Source organism: Balearica regulorum, chromosome 12, assembly GCF_011004875.1.
Source record: "Balearica regulorum gibbericeps isolate bBalReg1 chromosome 12, bBalReg1.pri, whole genome shotgun sequence".
Taxonomy (NCBI): Eukaryota; Metazoa; Chordata; class Aves; order Gruiformes; family Gruidae; genus Balearica; species Balearica regulorum.
Window position 1 is genome coordinate 699,358 of NC_046195.1, and position 20,390 is coordinate 719,747.

Here is a 20,390-nt window from a genome sequence, read left to right on the forward strand (position 1 = left end):
TGTACACATGGTCTTGGCATCCCGCATCCTCTGATGTGCCAGGTAAGACCTTTGCCTCCAGGAGGAAATCTGTACCTATTCTGGGTGTTTTCAAGCCAAAACCTGTTGCACAAACTGGTCCAGGGTGGTGGCACTGATGAGGGAGCCACCAGCCTCCAGCATGCCCTCAGGGAGCAGCTCCAACTTGGCCATGCTGCTGGTGTGGAGGGCAGCAACGTGCTCCAGGACCTGGATGCAAACGCCATGGGAAGAGAAGGGCTAAGAGAGCTCCCAGCAGGGCAGGAGGACTTGTAGGAATACATATCTGGGACTTGGGCCAAGGTGAAATCTGTTCCTCTTGCCTGGGAACATCCAGGTTACAGCATTAGACCTCAAAGACCATGTTCTTTCATGAATGGCCAGCTTCCCAGTTTCCTCACATGCCATATGCCCTTCTTCTGGAAGGATGGGAGACACATGCCCTGAAAGGTTTTAAGGAATCAGCTCTGCTGGGAGGTCTTTGAGACTATGGTAGGAGGATAAGGGGCCACCAGATTTGTATAAATGCTAGTGGGAGGACATCTGAAGGTCACTAGTTCAACCTCTCACTCACAGCAGGATTGTCACCAACTGCAAGACACTATCCCAAGGCGATGCTTCGTGGGACAGGACCACTGGGTGGGAAAAATTCTGCACCACAACCCACAAGCCCTTGTGACACCCAAAGCTGATAGAGAACATGCATGGGAGACCCGGCCAACCTCAGATCTACCTTGGATATCTTCCACCACAATGTTTGTCCTCCTGCTCCAAGATCTCCAAGCTCATCCCCAGCAGGAGGTGGTCCAAGTCCAGCTGGAGGGACTCTGAGTTTATGAGAGGTCCTTGGAGGGCTCTGGGACAGTGAGAGGGTCTTGCAAGACCAAAACCAGTTGGAAGGTGGTTCCACAAGCTCTACAAAAATCTGCACTAGTTCCACCTGGATTGAACTCTTTGTTGGACATAAGCTAAGGCAACCCCATGTCTGCTTGAAGACTACCTTGCGTCTATGGATTTTTTTTTTTTTAATATTAAGCAAGCATTTGGTTGTAATTTATCTTCCAATACTTCTGCCCACACACTGCAGAGCAGCCCTTGGGGCTTCCCACTGCTTTTCAGACAGATGTACGATTTCTTATTACACCATGTGATATTGGCACTTTTGCCTGGATGGAACAGATATTCAAATGATCTTCTACCCACAGCCAGGGTACGGGGTGCAGAGTGCTCAGACACAGACCTGCATCGCAGTCCGAGGTGGGGTAGCATTGCTCCATCCATTAATTTCAAGGCTGGCAGGGACACACTAGACACAGGAGCTCCATGGAAAAAAACATGTATCACTTTAATTAGGTCTCTAACAACAGGGATTACAAGAGTAAGCTTCTCTCTAAGTCTCATCCTGGGACGAAAGTGCTAATTACCACACAGCGTATCGTTAACAAGCCCCAGCAAAGCCTGGAAAAGCTCAACTTGCTGATAGTTACGTCAAACTGGCAGGAATGGCTGTTATCTGCGGGGACAGGGTTTCCCAAGCCGGGACGGTAAAATCCCTGATGGCATGTGTCCCAAAGGCTAATGCACTTCCCGACACTCATGCTGGGGCAGCAGAGCTCCGTCGGATGAGCGGGTTCCTCAGGGATAAGGCTGGAGAGACAATCTGGGAGCTGGCAACCCCACTTGCTCTTTAGTGGAGAGGCAATGTCTCTAACATAGATGCAAGATGAGAAGTGATGTCCTCCTCTTCTCCTCTGTCCTCCCAGAGCACCAGGGTGCTCAGACCCTCCCACACTCCCTCCCTGTATCCCAGAGCTGCAACACTGGGATCAGGGCAGCCTGGAAGGGGCACCTGGGGTCTGCGAAACAGGAGAGAAGGGCTGGACCTGCAGCCCCTCAACCAGGCTGGACAATCCCAGCAATGGGCACGACACCTGGGAAGGAACAGGGACCCACCCCAGCCCCACATCAAGGTGTTCCCTTCCCCATCACAGGCACTGGTCTTAGTGCCCATGAGGTCAAACATGGGGTCTCTGGGCAGGATGGAGATATTCAGAAGGGCAACGGGACAGCTGGGTTTCTGTCCCTGGGTCTCTGAGAGCACATGGAAACCTGCAACAGCACTGGCAGAAGGTGAAAGCCTGTTTGGGGCTGGGAGAAAAGATGATCAAACAGCCCCAAGTAAGATGCTCTTCCTTGCACGTGCCTTTGAAGGTCCAGGCTATAGGAGACGTTCCTCTCCTATGTGATGGCTCTTGGAAGGAGCAGAGGGCTGAACCCTCAACACAATTTCTGGATGAGAATTTCCTTGAAGTGTAGCTGAAACCCCTCCTGTTTCAATTCCCACTAGGATGATGGGTGACTCCTGCAGAGCCCTGCCTCCATCTCGGTTGACCCTGAGCTGTCTCCATCATGAGATACAAAACCCAGCTCGCTGGGCAGTGTAGTGGGCAGCAACACCTTCCCCTTCTTTCAAAATCTTTAAGTACCTTCCAGGCAGAGCTGGAAAAATAGATCCTTCTTGCAAATATATCTAGAGCCAAACCATGGCCAGTACCATGAACCTCTCTGCTAGGTGGAAACTGGCCAGAGGGGGTCTTCCCATCCTTCCTCCTATTCCTCCCTTCAAGCTGCTCCATCATGGGTCATTTAGCTGTTTCAAAGAGTCCCGGCCAAGGAGCTGCATGCAAGCATGGGATGGGACACTGGATGGGCTCCATCGCAACACATCACCAGCCTGACCCCAGCTGCAGCATCCCCCACGCCAGGGACCAGGACAGAGGGGCAATGGGGACAGCCAATGGGGCAGGGTGACACCTGGACACAAACACCACGTCTGACCCACCCACGGGTCAGGCAGAAATCCTCTGAGCAAAGGATGGCCTCTCGGGGCTCCGGCTCCATCCCCAAAAACTGCCTCCATGCCCAGGCATGTCCCCGCACCTTCCCCGCCTCGGTTCCTGGCACCACAAGAGACGGAGGCTGATCCAACGCCGCGTGGCTGCTTGTGCAAGAGGTGATGGGTGCTGCTCCCCACCTCCCTCGCCCCCACCTCCCTCAGATGACCTGGATCGGTTGACTCATCCCTAATCGCCCCGTCCATCGCTCACAAGCGAGTGAAGCAGGAGCTGCCCAATAAAAGAGGGCTGCCCAAGCGGTGGCAGGGTGCTGATGGTGGGACCAGCACCCTGAGTGTGATGCTGCGAGCTCCTGGCGAGCCAGAACAAGTCCCCAGACCTGTTCCCTGGAAACTGTCCAATGAACTGCATACCTTTACTACCTGCAGAAATAGCCAGAAAATTAAAAAAAGAGGAAAAAACCCCCAAACCCCAGTTATCATCATGGCCTCTGGCTTTCTGTAGGACTTCTTCGTGGATGCAGAGTGTGGGGTGAGGGGTAAATCCAGCAGTTTTCCCACGCTTGCCAGCCCACGACCCCATCAGCACCCCAGGGAAGTGGAGCATCCCCCCCCGCCCCCGCCATCACTACCCCATTTCCATCACCACTGGGGACAGATGAGGGAACCAGAGCAGCTCTGTGAGCTCCCCTGATGTCCTCGCACACAAACACTGTGTTGCTGGGCACCTCCTTTAGACAAGGAGGGAAGCTTCCTCCCCACTGCCTCCATTTTTGGCAATAGGGCATCTCCCCAAAAGACATGTTTGTGGCGCTCATGTGAACAGCACAAACCCCACAGCACCTCGACCTCTTCCCCAGCCAAACCCCATACATTAGCTTGGCCAAGCCAGCTCCAGGGAGTGCAACCCCTGGCCAGAACACTTTTCATCCCACCTCACGTGATTGCATCTTCCCCACCTTAATTAATCTCAGCCTGACAATTACCAGGCACCTCCTCAGTGGGAGGGAAAGTATTTCCACCTTTCCAAGAGGTCCGTGTGTGTCCAACATGATCGCCCCCGAGGATCTGCGCCGTTTGCTGTGAAGCCCGTCTCCCTCCGCTTTGCAGACGCTGCCGGAGCTGGAGCTGGCGGCACATCCCTGGCGCTGCCTACGCCAGCGGACACCTCAGCAGTACAGCTCCACACACGCATTTCCCAGCCACATCACCCTTGCCATCTTTTATTTAATTTTTTTAAACAACCCCCAGGGAGGGATTCAGTGTTCAGATCGGGCAGCACCAGTCTGGGGCTTGAGGGGAAATGGCAAAATCTTTGCCCATAAATGCCTTTATTTCCTGCTGGGCATGAATTAAAACTTGTTTTTACCTCCCTCTGCCAAGGGGGGGGAAGCACAGCTTTTAAGGGCACACAGCCAGACCATGCACTGGGATGCAGAAAGAAACAGCCAGGGGATGGCAGTAATTGTGCCAGCTTTGGAAGAAGCCCCCAAACATGGGTCAGGAGAGTCTTTCTGCCACGCTGGGACCTCTTGGCATCATTGCAACCTTCTTCAGCCAACCAAAATGCCAAAGAATGAGAGCAAACCCCAAAATCTTGAATTTCCATGATCTTCACAATGTAGCCAGGTTAGCAACCTGAGCATCTTCTGCATAGCGGGGCTGGGAGCCCCTCTGGATCTGTGCCTCTCTGCTGGTCCCCTTCGCCAGCCACCATGTCACCTTGCCCAGTGACCAACAGGGTGGACAGGACCTTCCCAGGGATGAAGTCAGGAGCAGGGTCAACGAGGAGACCGTGCAGCCACAAACCATGCTAGATGACATCAGTGGGGATCGTTCACCAGGCAGCGCAGGTGAGGGCTTGAAGCTCTTGAGCATCCTGGCAGCCCCAGGGTCTCCGTGCCATAAGGAAGAGCTGGACTTGTCACTGCTCTGTGGGAAAATTTGAGGAAAAGAAGGCAAAGCCCCCGCTGGGATCACTCACCTTTGCAACGCTGCACGGCACCGTGCCAGCCTACAACTCTCTGGTCTGCCCCAGGGCTCAGCAGGTGTGCCGGAGGGGGCCGATCAGCCCTGGGTAAGGCTGCACGATCCAGCCACCTCTGGAGGCGGGCACCGTAAAAAACGCTGGGAGAAATACAACCGTGACACGTCAGGCTGGGTTCTCGCCCGCAGCCCGGGGAGGCAGCGCGGGCAGGGAGGCAGAGCACCATCCCAACGCACGCCGCAGCTCTGCACAGCAGCCAGCCCTTGGGATCAGCCGCAGAGGAGGTAGGCTCGGCGTGGGGAAGGGGATACTGGTGTTTCTGCAGCCACTACCGGGACGGTCCCCGCTGCCAGGGGATGCTGAGCAGCTCTTTCCTGGCAGGGAAGCGCCTTGGCCAAGTGCCATGGCAAAAACCATCCTGAGCAGCATCCCTCTGCCCGCCGTGGCACGGCATTGCCTCCAGCCAGCTCCTGGGACCGAGGGTTGGCAGGCGGTGACTGGCAGCCTGCTGCCAGGGACAGGCAGTTTCTCTGTCCCCTCTGGGTTATTCCTGTTTCCTCGGACAGCAAGGAGTTACCTCCGTCCGGGGCTCAGTGAGGAGCAGCCCGACGGGGTGCAGCCTGCGCGTTTGTGTGGTGATTCACCGAGCGCCCTGAACACAACACCCACAAGCAGGAGCCAGGCTGTGTGAGAAAAAGCTGAACCAGGAAGGGTGGGAGCACAGGCAAGAGACCAGGGGTCGAGAACAGGCAGAGGAGGGGAGCGAGAGGCCCAGAGATGTGTGCACGTCTCACTGTTGCATCTTGGGGACCATGTGAGCATTGCAGAGGATGCCCTGGTGACTCCAAACCTGCTTTGCTATGGGATGTACCCTGGGGAGATGGAGGGCTCCCACAGGAGATGCCTGGACATACGCCCAGATGTGGGACTGCAAGGTGCACGGGCTCTGGAGGTGCATGCACAGCTGTGCCTGGGACAAGCAGTGCCCTGGCAAGTGGGCAGGAGATGGCTCTGCGGAGAAGGATGGGTGGGGTGGAAGTGCGGAGGTGATTTTTTTTTCTCCACGATGTCTCTCTCGGTGCTGATTTCCAGCCATCCCGGGCAGCAGGATGACGCTGTGGAATGGCTCCTTCCCCTTCTACCCCGGCACCAATGCGTGCTTCCCCTTCGACACCAAATGGGCCATCATCATCTCTGTCTTCCTCTCCATGTTGGCTACTTTCATCATCATCCTGCCAGGGGTCCGGGGTAGGGGGGTAAGTAGAGCAGCTGGAGGACCTCAGCCCTCTGGTCCCTGCTCTGTGTGTCCCAGCCTCGAAAACAGACGTGGGGATCAAACATGCCCACAGGTTCATGGCCAGGGCTCTGGGATCTCTAGCGAGCCATGGGGCTCAACCCAGCATGCACCCCCGTGCTGGAGACACCAAACTCCACCATCCCAAATTTACAAGGCAGCCAGACCTGAGCTTGGCTGGATTTCTCTGTAAGCAAGCCCGAGTGATTTCACAGGAGTGGAAAAACAGGGTGAGGCTCCAAGTCCTTGCTCCACCTTCCCCAAAACCCTAATAAAAGAAGGAGGTGTGCACCATGCGTGCCCCAGCACTGCTTGCAGGGCAGTGGCCACCCGACCCCACTGTGAGCCCACTGCTGGCATGCCGTGCACGTGTCGCATGCTTGGCTTTGCAGCGGGGCTGGCCAAGAGGCGTCTCTTCCCCAGGGGACACGTGGTGAACTCCCGGCTGCTGCTTTTGTCTCCAGCTGTGGCCAGCTGCCAACCCATCCAAACATGTGAGGTTTGGATAAGTGTGGAAATCCCAGCTCAGAACTATTAAAAGGAGCGTCTCCACTCTCCTTCCCAGAAAGGGAAGGGTTTCCCAAATGGGCTGTTTTGACCTTCTTCCTCTGCCTAGATCTCCCTGCTGCCTCCCCACCCCACAGCAGGGATGCCTCAGCCATGTCCCCCCCCATGCCGGCCACTGCAGAGCCCGTGGGGTGACTCCCCAGGGGAAGGACAGGCTCGTTTCTCACCAGTTGACATTTCTAAATGACATGCTTGGACTGAGACCTGTCCCCCCCTCTCTGCTCACCCCTTGCAGCGACTCTTCTGGTTCTTGCGGGTGGTGATGGGCCTCTTCGTGGGAGCGGTGGTCCTCAGTGAGTACCAGGGACCTGGGGGGGAAGCTCAAGGATGCTCAAGGGGATGGAGGAGCAAGGTGAGGGAAGGTGAACAGAGCAGCCAAGCACCAAGTCCAGCCCGCAGTATGAGTTTATGGGGAAGACCGACCCCCGTCTGTGTCTGAGACCTGGCTCCAGCAAGTGGTGGGAGGTGCCAGCACCCATCTGTCTCCTCTCTGAAGGCTGGTGCAGACCACCTCCAGGGCAGTCACCAAAAGCCCACTGCCAACTGCCAGGGGACCCAGGCAAATTGGCAGGTGCTTAGATGAGGACCTGTGCCCACGCATCACCCCCGTTGCCTCTAGGGCTAGGGACTGCGCTGGGTCTGGGGAGAAACCAACATTCTCAGGGTCATGGATCAGGGCTGATGCTGGGGAAGGACATACAAGGCTTCTGCTCCTTGGGCCTCACAACCCAGGCCTTGCCCTTGGAATGGGGTAGATGATGCTCAGGCCATGGTGACCATCATGGCAGGTGCTTCCAGCACTAGATGTCTTGCCACCAGGCTATGACTAACCTTTGAAGTCTTCACAGCCATACAGTTCACCAGGGACTGGGAGACTGGCTGGGTGAAGGCAAACACCTCCTACAAGTCCTTCAGCCGTGCCATGGTGAACGCGAACATCGGGCTGCACATTGGCCTTGCAGGGGTGAATGTCACACTGGTGGGTGAGTGCATACCACAACAGAAGAGGACTGGGTACACGTTTGGCAGCCATGCACCTGGGTACTGAGGCTGTGGGCCCTGAACCTCCACACCAGGAAGTGTTGGAGCTGCCTCCAAGGCTAAGAAAGGTCCTTATTCTTCATCATCTGGCAGGAAACCCAGTGAATCAGATCAATGAGACCATCAACTACAACGAGCACTTTGCCTGGAGCTTCGATGCAGACTATGACCACAGCTATGGTGAAGGCCTGGAGAGGGGGCTGCCCAGCCCCATCCTCTATGTGGCAGAGAAGTTCACCATGCAAAGCCCCTGCGGTGTGCACAGGCAGTACCGCATCTCTGGTCACTACGCATCCCTCACACTGTGGTAAGTTAGAGCAAGAGGTCAGCCCTAGCTCTGCTCAGCAGGGAGGTGGAAGGAACCAAGTAGAGCAGAGGAAGCTTGAAGGAGCCACCTTCTTCCTTTTAAGGCCATGCCAAAGCCTTGGCTGGTCTCTGGCACCCACCCTTCTGCAGAAACAAGGATGCTCATGCTTCCTGGCCTGCCCATCTCCCCAGAGTCCTCTTCGTGTCCTCTGCCCTGATGTGCAAAATTTCCATTGGAGAAAAATTGTTCTTCATTTAAAGGAAAGGTGCGACTCTCTGGGGCTCATGGTCCTCTCCCAAGCAAGATGTGGAGCCCCAATAAGACCAGCCATGGAGAGGGGGGAGGGTTTCCTCTTGCATGCCCAAGAGGGCATGAGACCTGCTGGTGGGGAGCAGGAGGGACCATCAAGAGGGTGCTCAGAGTCTGTCTTGCGGTGTGAAGCTGAGAGCCCCTGTGTGTGTTGTGATAGTGGAGTCTCAGAGCATCGCCACGTGTCTCAGAGGTCATGGGGAAGGCATTGCAGAGAGGGTGAGTCTTGTGATTTCCCCCTATGGGCGTAGGCTCCAGGCCCCTGCCCACATCTCCTCTTTTATTTTCAGGAAAAATAACTAGTCCTCCCCAATTCTTTCTGCTACTGAGAAGGAGTATTTCAAGGCAGGGATGTTGATGTAAACTTATTTTTTGTTATTATTCTTGGAATCAGAACAATTTGTTAAGCTCACCCTCCCCAGCAAGCTAAACCCAAACCCCACACACAGGGCAGGGCTGACAACTGGGTTCACTCCAGACGCTGAATCAGATGTGGGCATGGCTCATTTTGCGGTTCTCCACACAAAGGTCTCCCTTGTTGCTATTCTCCCTTTGAACAGGTGGGAACTGTTTGGGGCAGCCAGTTGTGGAGGACCATAAGACTCAGGGAAAGAATTAACTTGGAGGGACCTCCAGTGGTTTCTACTCCAGTTCCCTGCCCAGAGCAGGGGTGATGTCAAAGCCTTATCAAGGGGCTTAGGGCTTCATGAAGTTCAACACTGGATGTCCCCAGGCATGGAGATCCCTCTCCAGCACTGTGGGACCTGTCCCACAGCTTTACCATCCATGGAGTCACAGAATTGTTTGGGTTGGAAGGGACCTCCTTAGGTCAACCTGTCCAGCCCACCTGCTCAAGCAAGGCCAGCTAGAGCAGGTTGCCCTCCATTGGGATGTGGACAGGAGACCCTGAGAACAGGCCCCAAGCATGACACTTTCTGCTGAGTTTTGTGGTCCTTTTGCAGGATGGCCTTTTGCACATGGCTCATTTCCATCCTATTGTTCTCCATGCCCATCCTGCTCTACGGTGGCTACATGCTCCTGCTCACTGCCGCGCTGATGCTCTTCTCACTGCTCTTCTTCTTCACTGCAAGGAACACTCCGAAGTGTCCCATCCAGTTTGGCCCGGCTTCCCTGAAAACAGACTATGGTGGATCCTTTTGGCTGACATTCGCAACAGGTGAGTGCTCAGCTCACTCCTGGGGCTTTTGCTCTCCATCCCTGCAGTGATGATGCTCAGTGATGCCCCAGCAGTGCCTCATCCCTTCCATCCCCATGGCTGGTCACAGAAAATGGTTTTATTTATGACATACAAGAATTTAGGATAGCATCATCGAGACTGTGAGGAAAAGAGCTGATCAGCCAGGAGATCTGAATGCCAAAGTTATCTGTGTGGAGGTGTGCCCAGAGGAGTGCCATGAAAGTCGTGAATCGCAGAGTCAGGGAAAGACCCTCAGGGGTGTCTCTCCCAGCCCTTGCCCAGAGCAGGGCTAACCTCAAAGCCCCATCAGCCTTGTTCAGTCTGGTGGTGGATGTCCCCATGGCTAGAGATCCCCTCTGCCTTTCAAGACCTGCCCCACAGCTGTCCCACTCACGGACACAGTTATTTCCTTTTATCAAACTGGAATTTCCCATGTTACAACTGTGCACTTCCGAGAAGAGACTGGCTCTTTTTCAATAGCAGAAGATGGCAATCAGGTCCCCCTGTAGACTCGTCTTCTTCAGGCTAAACAAGCCCAGCTCCTCCAGCCTTTCCCCATATGTGGTGGGCTCCAGCCCCAACTCTCTTGGCCATCTGCTCTAGTTCATTGACTTCTGTTTTCTACTGCGGAGCACAAACTAATGGCAGAGTCCAGCCGTGGAGAGGAAAATAACACTTCCTCTTGACCTCCTGGGTGATGCCACCTGCCATTGGCCTCCAAACCCAGATCCAGGTCTGGATGGGGCTGGAACACAGCAGGCAGGAGGTGGTAACGTGTGTCCCCATGCTGTGTGTTGCAGGGCTGCTGTGCCTGCTGCTGGGGTTGAGTGTCATCATCCTGAACTCCGTGCAGCCACAGAAGCTGAAGCTCGTCTTTAACCTGGACGAGGGAAAGCGAGAAGAAGAGGAGCGGTGGGACAAGTCCTACCTGCCAGCTGAGCCCAGCTCTTCTGTGCAGGACGTGCTGATGGTCCCTCTGGGCGAGCTTTGTGAGGTCACAGCCACCCAGCTGTAAGGCACCGGGGGGAGGCAGAGCAAAGCCCAGGGACACCCCTCCTGAATTCATGTTCTGGTCCAACCCTTCCAGGAGCCCAGGTGGGAAGAGACACAACAAGAGCTGGGTGACAAGAATATCCAAGTCTGGAAAGGTGTCTCAAATATGACAGTTTGCCCTCTTTTTTTTTTTTTTTTTTTTTCTTCCCCCCTCCCCTGCTGTTTTACTCACCAGCAGCTGGAAGAGCTTTTGGGATGAGGAGAATCCATGCCTCATCCCTGGCTGTCCAGTTACAGGCACTGCGCTACTGCCCTTCCCCTTAGTCCACCCCCAACAAACCCTAAGAGTCCTCCCTAAGATACAGCGACTAAACAGGAACAAACTGGAGAAAAACCAAATAACTGCAGACACATAGATACAAACCAAAGAAGTAGAGCCCCTGCAACAGCACCCCCACCCTGAAGGCCCCCGAGAAGTCTCCTCTGCCTAGGGATGCTCTTCCCATCATCGGTCAGGAAGAGCAAGTAGAGCTGTGCTCACTGGGATGTCCTCTATCCAGGACCTCCTCTTGGTTTGGGGTGAAGGGCAGGTTGGCAAGGAGGTCCACGATTTAGTAGGATGCTGGAGGTATGAGACCTTGGAGGTCTCCTGGATTTCAGGCCCACCCTGACACCCCACAGCTCAAGTTCAATGTAAGTCTGAGATGTGCTGGGCTGTACCTTGGGCTGGAAATGGCACGGTCAGGGAGTTGGTTGGTTGGATCCTGCTTCTTATAGTGCTTATAAACACCCCAAACCACAGGCACCAGCCTGCAAGCAGCCTGTGAGTTATCAGTGCTCTCACAGTTCTCCGAAAGAAGACAAAATGTTTTGGTGGGAGGGAAGCAGAGGAGGAGATGGGAATGGAGGTGCTACAGTGCCCTGGAGAGCAGCTGTAGTCAATTAGCAAGAGGTGAGCATCACACCCGGTCTGGGAGGCTTGGTTTCCTCCTGCTCAGTCGTGGAAATACGCGTGTCATGGGCCACACGACGCTGAAATCCTGCACACCCAAGGTGGATGGAGCCGCCCACTCCTGGCTGCTGACAGCTAGCAGATACCTTGCCCACGCAGGGAGGCAGCACGTTTCAGGTTTGCACCCCTTTACCTCTGTGCAGGTTTCGCAACTTCCCCCCCCCCCCTTGTTTAGTGCCCTCTTATTTTCTCCTCTGTCTCAATAAAATGAGTTGGACCTGGTCTTTCTCTTGTTGGTTGATAGAGCTGTCCCTCTGGGGGCTGGCAGGCTGGGGATGCTCTATTGCTGCCACAGGGAAGGGAGCCATAGGGAAGGGAAGAAGGCAAAGGCAGAGCCCTTCTGTGGTCCCGTATGGGGCATCGCACCACGGCTAGTCGGCGCAGGGCAATACTGGCAGTTCAACACGCAGTAAAAAAAAAGGGTATCGGAGCATCCCCAGGGAAACGAGCGGGGGGATATGGGAGGACTTTAGCTCTGGAATGACTCTGGGAATGTGGAAGGTTTGATGGGAGCAATCCCCAGCACAGCAGAGAGGTTTGCAGAGGGACCACCATGGGGCAGGTTCTCTGGGGAGGGGGTGCTCAGACATGGCATCCTGCCCCATCCCACTCCGGATGGAAGAGTCTTCAATGAGGACCTAGAGGACCCAACAAGCATTTAAAAATAGGTTGGAGTTGAACTGCTTGGGCTTGGGAGATCTCAGCCAGGATGTTCCCAATGGCATCTACCAGGAGATGCTTCAGCCTACAGACAGACTAGATCCAAGGTGCAGCAAACCCTCTTTTATTTATTGAATTGAAGTTCAGCCCTCACAAACCTCTGCCTTTCCCTGGCGTGTTCCCCCTTGCAGCCCAGCCTGGGGGAGATGGCATGGTGTCTGCATGCCCTGGTGCAATGAGTGCCCCCAGGCAGGAGGACCACGGTCCTTGCAGACCCCCAGGGCTGTGCTCTCTCTGAGCACACTTACAGTGTTTGCTCCATTGCTGGCACTGACTCTCCGGTCAGATGCCAGATTCCCTGGACAGCGTGGGGCCAGAAGCAGCCTGGGCTGAGAGCCAGGGATTTAATGGCAATTATTTTATGTCTTGTTGTCCAACAATGGCTTGGTCCAGCCAGAAAACTGAGCCGGGAGCTGTGGTGGACAGCGGAGGTAGGACCTGCAGCAGCATGACCCAGGGGCTGTACAGCCACAGCTCTTACAGTGTAGGTGAAGAAGCTGCTATGACAACACATAGTGAGGCAAAATAATCATCCCTGAGCAACGGCAAGGGAAGAAGTCCTCCACCTGCAAACCTCCTTGCAGGTGGCCAGCCCTCCCCGTGACACAGCCAGCCCCTGTTGTCCTGCTCTGCACGAGAGACAGTGTGCCAGAGGGTCTCTGCATCCCACCATCATGGCCACTGCTCCGTCAGGCCCATGCAAGGTCTGCTGCAGAAAACCTGGCCAACCTGCGTTTGCTAGGAAGCGGGCGAGACACACAGGGATCTGGTGTCTCTGTGCTTCACACAGATCAAATTTTTGTTGATGTTTTGTTTATTTGGGTTCACGTCCCTGTGCGTCTGATGCAATAGGCCAAAGCTTTTCATCTGGTGAGGATGCTGTTGGGGGAGGAATCATGCGTAAGAGTAGGAGATGAGGCTGAAGAATCCCAGATGTGGTGGCGGAAAGGATGGGGAAACCCCCCCAGCCTCCGGTGCTTTCAGGGCATGGGATCTGTCCCACTCCAGCCCCAATAACTTCTGGTCAGTTGTAGCATCTTCCCACAATGCCTCCGAGGAGCTGGCATGTCTGAACGCAAGGAAGACTTGAGAAAGAATCCTGATTTACCTGAGGGAGTTTTGTTGATTTAATCTTATGGTTTTTGTCCTGCCGCTCAGCTAATCAGAGTCTTTCTGAGGCTCTCCTGCATCACTCCAGCGTGCTGCTCCCCAGGACCAGGGTTTCTCAATGGCTCACCTTGAAACGGGACAGCGAGCCTCCATCTTCCTTGGGGCCACCGTGGGAAGGATGCTGCTGCTGGGGTCTCACCTGCAGATATGCCCCAGCCCCCCAAAATGCCCAAAGTGTTTCAAAGGAGCGGGTTTTTAATAAAGTTTTATTGAAAATAATAATTCTCGCACATAACAAATCACAGTGCAATGCAAACAGCATGTGAAAGAAGTAACTTAAGAGCAAGGATCTTTTCTCAGAAAGAAAAGAGCCAAAATACTGAAATTACGTCCTTTACAATTAATTGGACTGAAGCTGCCTGGGTCTCCAGCCTTCAGGTACGGCAATGTCCTCGTGCCAGCCCATGGAGACTTCACCAGGCCGGTGGGTTTGGTGCCAGAGCCCGTCTTCTCTCACCTTGGCTGGCTCTGACTCCTGGCCTCGGGCTTCCGTTTCACGGTGAGTCCAGCCAGCCCAAGTGTGCTCCAGCTGGATGGGGGTCACTTCATTCTTCCCTCTCCTTCCTTTCTTGTGCCATCTTTTTGGCCCACGCTAGGCTGCAAGTCTTACCTAATAAAGCCCAAGTTTGAAAGTGGAAATAATCACATCGCCACACCCCCACCCAGCAAACACTGTCGTACATTTACTCAGTCTTTATTTCTGGAGCAGCTTTTTTACTCTAGCCCATGCAGCATCCAGCCTGATGGAGTCCGGGTCCGTGCCTGGCTTCCCTAGGTACATCTAAAGGTCTACACTAAATGTCCATGCTCGGGAAAGAAACGAGCAGGTTTCATCACCGGCTTTTGGAGTCACGGGTGCTCCCCATGAGAAACCTCACCAGTGAGTTCGGCATCTGGCGTGGGAACTGGCCATCGGAGACTTACTGTGCCAGGGCATGGAGCAGGAAGGGCATTTCTCCCGGGACAGAGATCCCAGGTGAGCGTGCAGCTCAAGTCGCTGGAGCTGCGAGCTGCTCTGATTGCAGCCTGACGGCTCTCTGCTAAGTCTGCCCTTTTCCAGAGGGCACGGTCAGGGAGGTACAGGCTGGAAAGGTACTTCTCAGCAAGCACCCGCCCCAGCGTGGATGCGTACGCTCATCAAAGGCAGTTGGATGGGGAAATAGGTCTCAGGGGACATCAAGACGGGTTTGTGCTCTGCCCTTTCGGGCCCACCTCCAGGGAAGGAGTGGGAAAAACGTTCTTCTAGATGTTGTTGGGGTTGAGTTTGGAGGGTGGAGAAAGAGACAGTCTTTTGTTCACAAAATGAGGGTTGACGTACACTTCAGTCATTTCCTGGTACTCCTCTGCTTTCTCCTCACGGAGATCAAAAAAAGTTTTCAGTAGGTCCAAGCTGAAGTAGTGCAGTGCGACAACAGTGATCCCAGCCACAAAACAGAGCAAGCCTGGAAGACAAACATGCTCTCTGAGAGCCTTCCTGTAGATACCAGCACACTTCCCACCCCACACCCCTCCTCTGATGGCCCCCTGCCAGGGAACAATGCTTTCTCTTATGGAAGATGGCCTTCTACTCTACGAGTTGGCTTCAGCTGCTGCACCCAGCACCTTAAAACCCAGGCATGGGTCTTAAAACCCAGGCAAGTGATCCCCATCTCCTTGCACTACTGCACCTCAGGGACTAAAAATCCCTCCACCACCCTTGAGATGGGGATGGTGTTCCCCCTTCCGCCAGCCCTCTCCACATCTCTGCCAGGGTCTGCTTTGCCAAGGCACAGGCTGGGGCTCTGGCGGGCTGCACTCCCCAAGCTCTCTCACCTCCGCCTTCTGTGGGGGGGGGAAAGCCCTGGGACTCTTGCATGCCCAGAGGGACAAAGTGGTGTGCCCTGATGCAGCTTGGTGTCCTTACCAATCGCTAGCGTGAGCCAGAAAGATCCCCCATAGCCTATGCGCAGGGTTGCGGTCCCAAACTGGATTGGGCACATCAGGGAGTTCCTCACAGTGGAGAACGAGAGCAACGAAAAGATCATGAAGGCCCCTGTGACCAGGAGCATGTAGCCACCATAGACCAGGACAGGCATGGAGAAGAGCATGTTGGAGATGAGCCAAGTGCAAAAGGCCACCCTGGAGACAAGAGAAGGCCAACGGATGAGTTATGCAAGTACCACAGACTAGGATGCTCTATGTGAGGATTTCCATGTGGGAGGAGGAATCTGGACTCCAGGTTGCATTGTATGAGTCCAAGAAGCCCTGTGGGCAGGCTGGAGCGATTCCTAACCTCCCAGGCTGAGTAAGCAGATGTGCAATGCTCACACTGCTACGTCCAGAAGGCAGAAGCCCGGATTGCCTCTTCCCGTTGCTCAGCCCACAGACCGTACCAGCCTCAAGGAGGCCACGGCAGCCCACTCAGTGTATCTAGACCATCTCAGCTCCCTGCCCTTCCACGTGTGGGGCAGCGCAGACCCCACAGAGACTCGGGATAATTGCAGAAGCAGGCATAAGTCATTTGCAGAAGCTCTGGGCTTGGCTGAGGAGCTCAGTGACAGGGGAAACCTTCAGCTATGGGCCAGGAGCTCTTGCTCCATGGCATTGCCGGGCCCCTCTCCTAGCTTCTGCATTCCTGCTGTCAAACCCAAAGCACTGCAATGTCCCTTGCCCTCCTCAACCCATGGTAGAAGGGACCATCTCCTGACAGCTGTGGACCAGCTCTCCCTGTCGCTGCCCAGCAGATCCTGCTAAAGGGTCAACACGGACCCCACAATAACAGCATCATCATCTTTTCCTCACCTGGTCCCACTCCCAGACATTAAATACCCTCACAGATGGGGATGGGAATGTTCTGCACATGCTCATGGGCCTCTCTGGGCCACCGAGGACAGCAGCTCCAACTCCCTCCATAGGGATGGACCCCTGCCATCATCACCACATCACAGCAAGGATTTGCACTACATTCTTCTCTCCTGTGCCAAGCCCTGGTGGAGCTGACCAGCAGAGAGAATCATGACCTCCTATCTGCTCACCCCAAGGTGCCTACAGGGCCACCGGTTTGACTGCAGACCTTGCAGAGGCCCCTCCATGTACCATGGCTTTCCTCCTGGCAGCATGCAATCACCATCCATCTCAGAGGCCTCGGGACAAGGCAGCAGAGCCCTTCCCACATCCTTGCATCTCCCCTGCCTGCACCAGGAGAGAAAGGCTCACCAGAGAGTGGCCGATGCGTAGTGGCTGGAGATACGGTACTGCCTGAGCATGCCGCAGGGGCTTTGCGTGGTGAACTTCTCTGCCACATAGAGGATGGGGCTGGGCAGCCCCCTCTCCAGGCCTTCACCATAGCTGTGGTCATAGTCTGCATCGAAGCTCCAGGCAAAATGCTCGTTGTAGTTGATGGTCTCGTTGACCTGATTCACTGGGTTTCCTGCCAGAGGGAGAAGACTGAGGACCTGCTGGGTCCTAGCAGCATGGTCGCTGCCAGCCAGGAGCATGGGCACCGCAGGGACAGCAGGGTCCCAGGAGCCTCCATGCAGACCAAGGCTATTCACAGAGCACTTGGAGATCTCTAGGTCCATGGCCAGAGCTGCAGACGGGGACATCAGACTCACCCACGAGCGTGACGTTCACGCCCGCCAGACCGACATGGAGCCCGATGTTCGCGTTCACCATGGCACGGCTGAAGGACTTGTAGGAGGTGTTTGCCTTCACCCAGCCAGTCTCCCAGTCTCCTGTGAACTGTACAGCTGCCAGGAAAAGTAAAGCCGGGGTTAAAGAGGGGCTGGGCTCAGGCTTTGCTGTGCTCAAGGGGGTAATCGCGGGCGAACACAAACGGCGGCATTCCCTCCTCAGCACTGGAAGGGAGGGTAAGGAGGGCAGGACAGCTGACTCAGCCACCAGGACGTGCCTCAACCAGCTCCCACGCCCTGGAAGAGCTTATGTCCTCCCCTTGCTGAGCATCCACTCCCTCAATCCAGGAGCGGGGGAGATCAAATCCCCGGGGACAAACCCCGTGACCTGATTCCTCCTTGGACAAGTTCTCCAGGACTTCCCTGCAAGCTCCCCACCACGGCGAGGTGATGAGACCATTCCTGAACCTTGGGAACAGGGGTGAGTTTCATTCCAAATGTTAAGCCCTCTAGATAGCACTATCAGTGATTAGTGAAGATCACCGTCAAATGGAAGGCGGTGGAGAGGGATAGCAAGTGCCACCACAGCTCTGACAGTCATTTCAGCTGGGGGGGGAAGAAAAAAATTGAAGCATTTCTGGATTTTTTTTGGAATGAAGTATCTTTTTCTGAAACACTTTCACTTTGCAGTGGGCTTAATTTTCCAGCACTGAAACGAGCTGAAAGTGAAGGTGATGATTTAGTCGCAAGCTGAACAAGAAAACCTGCCCAAAAATAAGTTCAGCTGCTGAATCAACTTGTGAGGGCACTGATCCAGTAGCAGCTCCGCAGGAACGTTTTCTAGCTGCAGGGTCGAGCATGCCCTGCTGCCGCCAGACAGAAACCCTGACAATGGCTGTAAAACAATTAATTCCTCCTGTGTGCCCAGGCAGTGCTTGGCTCCATCCTCCTAACGAGAGCAGTGCTGGATGGCTCTCCAGGGCTGAGCTGGTTAAGGCTGCGGAGCAAGCCCTGATCTCCACCTCTCTGCCATCTCCACCCTGGCACCACGTTCCCGGGAAGCTCTGGTGGCATCTCCCAGCACCTGGACATGTCCATGTGGAGGGTGACCACCGCACATTGGACTGGCCCATGTGTCAGCTGGCAGAGTCCCGCAGCTGGTCACAGCCTGGCTATCTTCTTCTATTGCTTGGCCGAATCAGGGCTGAGTCATTTAGGTTGTGCTTCATCTTCCCTCTCCAAGCAGCCTTGTAAACCATCCTGTCCTTCTCAGCAGGAGCGTTTCTTTGATTTAGGGTCAGGGCTGGTTGCTCTCCCCATCTGGCATCTCCTGTCCCCTCAGTACATCTTTTGCTTACACGTCCTATCGCCCTGTCCAAGTTGGAAATCCCACAGCCTGGTTTCCACCACCACTCCCATTTATTAACAGAAGATTTTCTGGTTTCTACTAAATCATCGCCTCCTGCTCCTTGGAAGGTCTTTATCCCCCCTGCCCCAACCTCTGCCCTGCCTGTGTTTTATTTCCACCTGCTCTCTGCACATCACTGCAAGGCTCCTTTCATCCTCCAAACGTGCCTGGCCATGGTCCGAGCTGCTCAGCCGTGCTCCCTCAGCAGCGGGCAGCTCAGGACGGCTTGCATGGTCAGAAGAACATGGGGCCGTGCAGCCCACCAGAGCTGGAACTGTTCGAGCTCCGCGCAGCAGATACAGCCAGCAAAGCTGTCTCTCAACTCAGACGTGACCAGGGCACCTCCAGGTGCTCTCAGCCCCCGTGCCTGGGATGGGGAAGCCCTTTTGGGAAGCTGTGTGACTGCTTTGCAGATCAGGGGTAGGGTAGACCCTGCAACCAGCCTCGGCCAGGCCACAGCTGTGACCACCAGCTCACATTTCCCAAACGCAGACCCTGCCCCTGGGTTTAATCCTGCCCCCAGACCCACCCTCCAAGGGCTGCACAGCACTTACCAACGATCACCACTCCCACGACGAGGCTGAGGAGAACCCGGAGAGTCCAGTACAACCTCTGCGGAGAGAGAGGTGGGACATCAGGCAGGGACGAACAGCCCCAGCTGTCCTCCTGCCTCAACCCAAACCAGCCGGGAGTGTCCCAGCATCCAAAACGTGGGGAGCAGATGTTTATCCCCAGGGAGAGGGGTCACGCACCGCCCGTCCGCGGATGCCCGGGATGATGAGCAGGAAGCTGCAAGTGAGCGTTAGGAAGACCACGATGACTATGATGGTGCTGACATCGAACACAGAGACCTTCCTCTGCTGCAGGTAGAAGGGGTAGATGCCGTCAAAAAGAGTCATCCTGCACCTCTGGCAGCCTGCGGGAGAGAGGCGGTCACAGCGGGGACCTTGCGCTGCCCTGCCTGCGGTGGCCAGCCCCAGCTCAGGTCTGCAATAACCAGCTGCAGGAGGTCCACCTCAAAACTCCCCAGAGGGACAAGGAAATGTGACGCTGCAAGGAAACAGGCAGGGCGAAATACTCCCCAGCAGAGAAACACACCACCCAAAAGCCCTCGGAGGAGGCGAGGAGGTGCCTGGGGCAGGGCTCCACCAGCCTGGAGGGTTTGTAGCAGCCTGGGGAACCAGGAGCCGCTGTCCTGCTGCAGCCTGAGGAGCAGCCCAAGCCCAAAAACCTGCTGAGCAGCTCCTCCCCAGACGGAGCTGGGTCCTTCCCTCCAGCAGATGCAGCCGGGGCTTTCTGCTTCGCGGTGCACCCTTAGAGGAAGCCCATGAGACGGTGACCATCGGCAGATGCAGCCTTCCTCCAAAATGACAAGGACCCACTGAGAACATCAGTTTCGCAGCAGCAAAATTATCCCCAGCCAGGGGCCAAGCGGAATGACGCCCACCACCCCCATTTCCAGCCCCTCTTCTCGAAGAGGCTTTTCCCCAGGAGCTGTAAAATACAGTCTGGGGAGGGAGGACTGTTCCTGCGCTTGGTCCAGAGGGGCCAGAAGCAACCCCTAGAGCTGGGATGTGGGTCCAAGGAGCACGCTAGCATCAGGGGCACATCTCAGGGCTAAAGGAAACTGAGATACACGAGACGACGGAGTGTATAATTCCCATAGACGTCTTTGAACTCCCACTGACACTTTAGTTCTAGAAATTACAGAGCTCCCCCCCGTTCCTGGGTTAGATCTTTCCTACCAAAACTGATTACATGCTTAGTCCTTCTATTTTGCTTCTTTAATAGCATCTCTGCATGTAACTACCCCGGGAAGTCTTCTAACGTCAGGGAATGCCAGAGCTAATATGACTCATGACCAAATACAATTTCATTCTGTCCCTGCATGGAGGAGTTGA

The 20,390-nt window shown here is 55.1% G+C and overlaps 2 protein-coding genes across 2 annotated transcripts; one reads left to right on the forward strand and one right to left on the reverse strand.

Moving 5' to 3' along the window:
- Positions 1 to 5,968: 5,968 nt before the first annotated feature.
- DUOXA1 (dual oxidase maturation factor 1) lies at positions 5,969 to 10,590 on the forward strand. The gene is made up of 6 exons (XM_010303085.2): positions 5,969 to 6,115; positions 6,956 to 7,013; positions 7,569 to 7,703; positions 7,855 to 8,068; positions 9,340 to 9,554; positions 10,376 to 10,590. The coding sequence occupies exons 1-6, from the start codon at positions 5,969 to 5,971 to the stop codon at positions 10,588 to 10,590; spliced, it is 984 nt and encodes a 327-aa protein (XP_010301387.2).
- A 4,071-nt stretch (positions 10,591 to 14,661) lies between these two features.
- Positions 14,662 to 19,388, reverse strand: DUOXA2 (dual oxidase maturation factor 2). The gene is made up of 6 exons (XM_010303086.2): positions 19,242 to 19,388; positions 19,044 to 19,101; positions 17,064 to 17,198; positions 16,666 to 16,879; positions 15,374 to 15,588; positions 14,662 to 14,912 (listed from the first exon to the last, which is right to left on the reverse strand). Exons 1-6 carry the CDS (start codon positions 19,386 to 19,388, stop codon positions 14,713 to 14,715), a joined length of 969 nt encoding a protein of 322 aa, XP_010301388.2. The 3' UTR covers positions 14,662 to 14,712.
- Between the last annotated feature and the right edge of the window lie 1,002 nt (positions 19,389 to 20,390).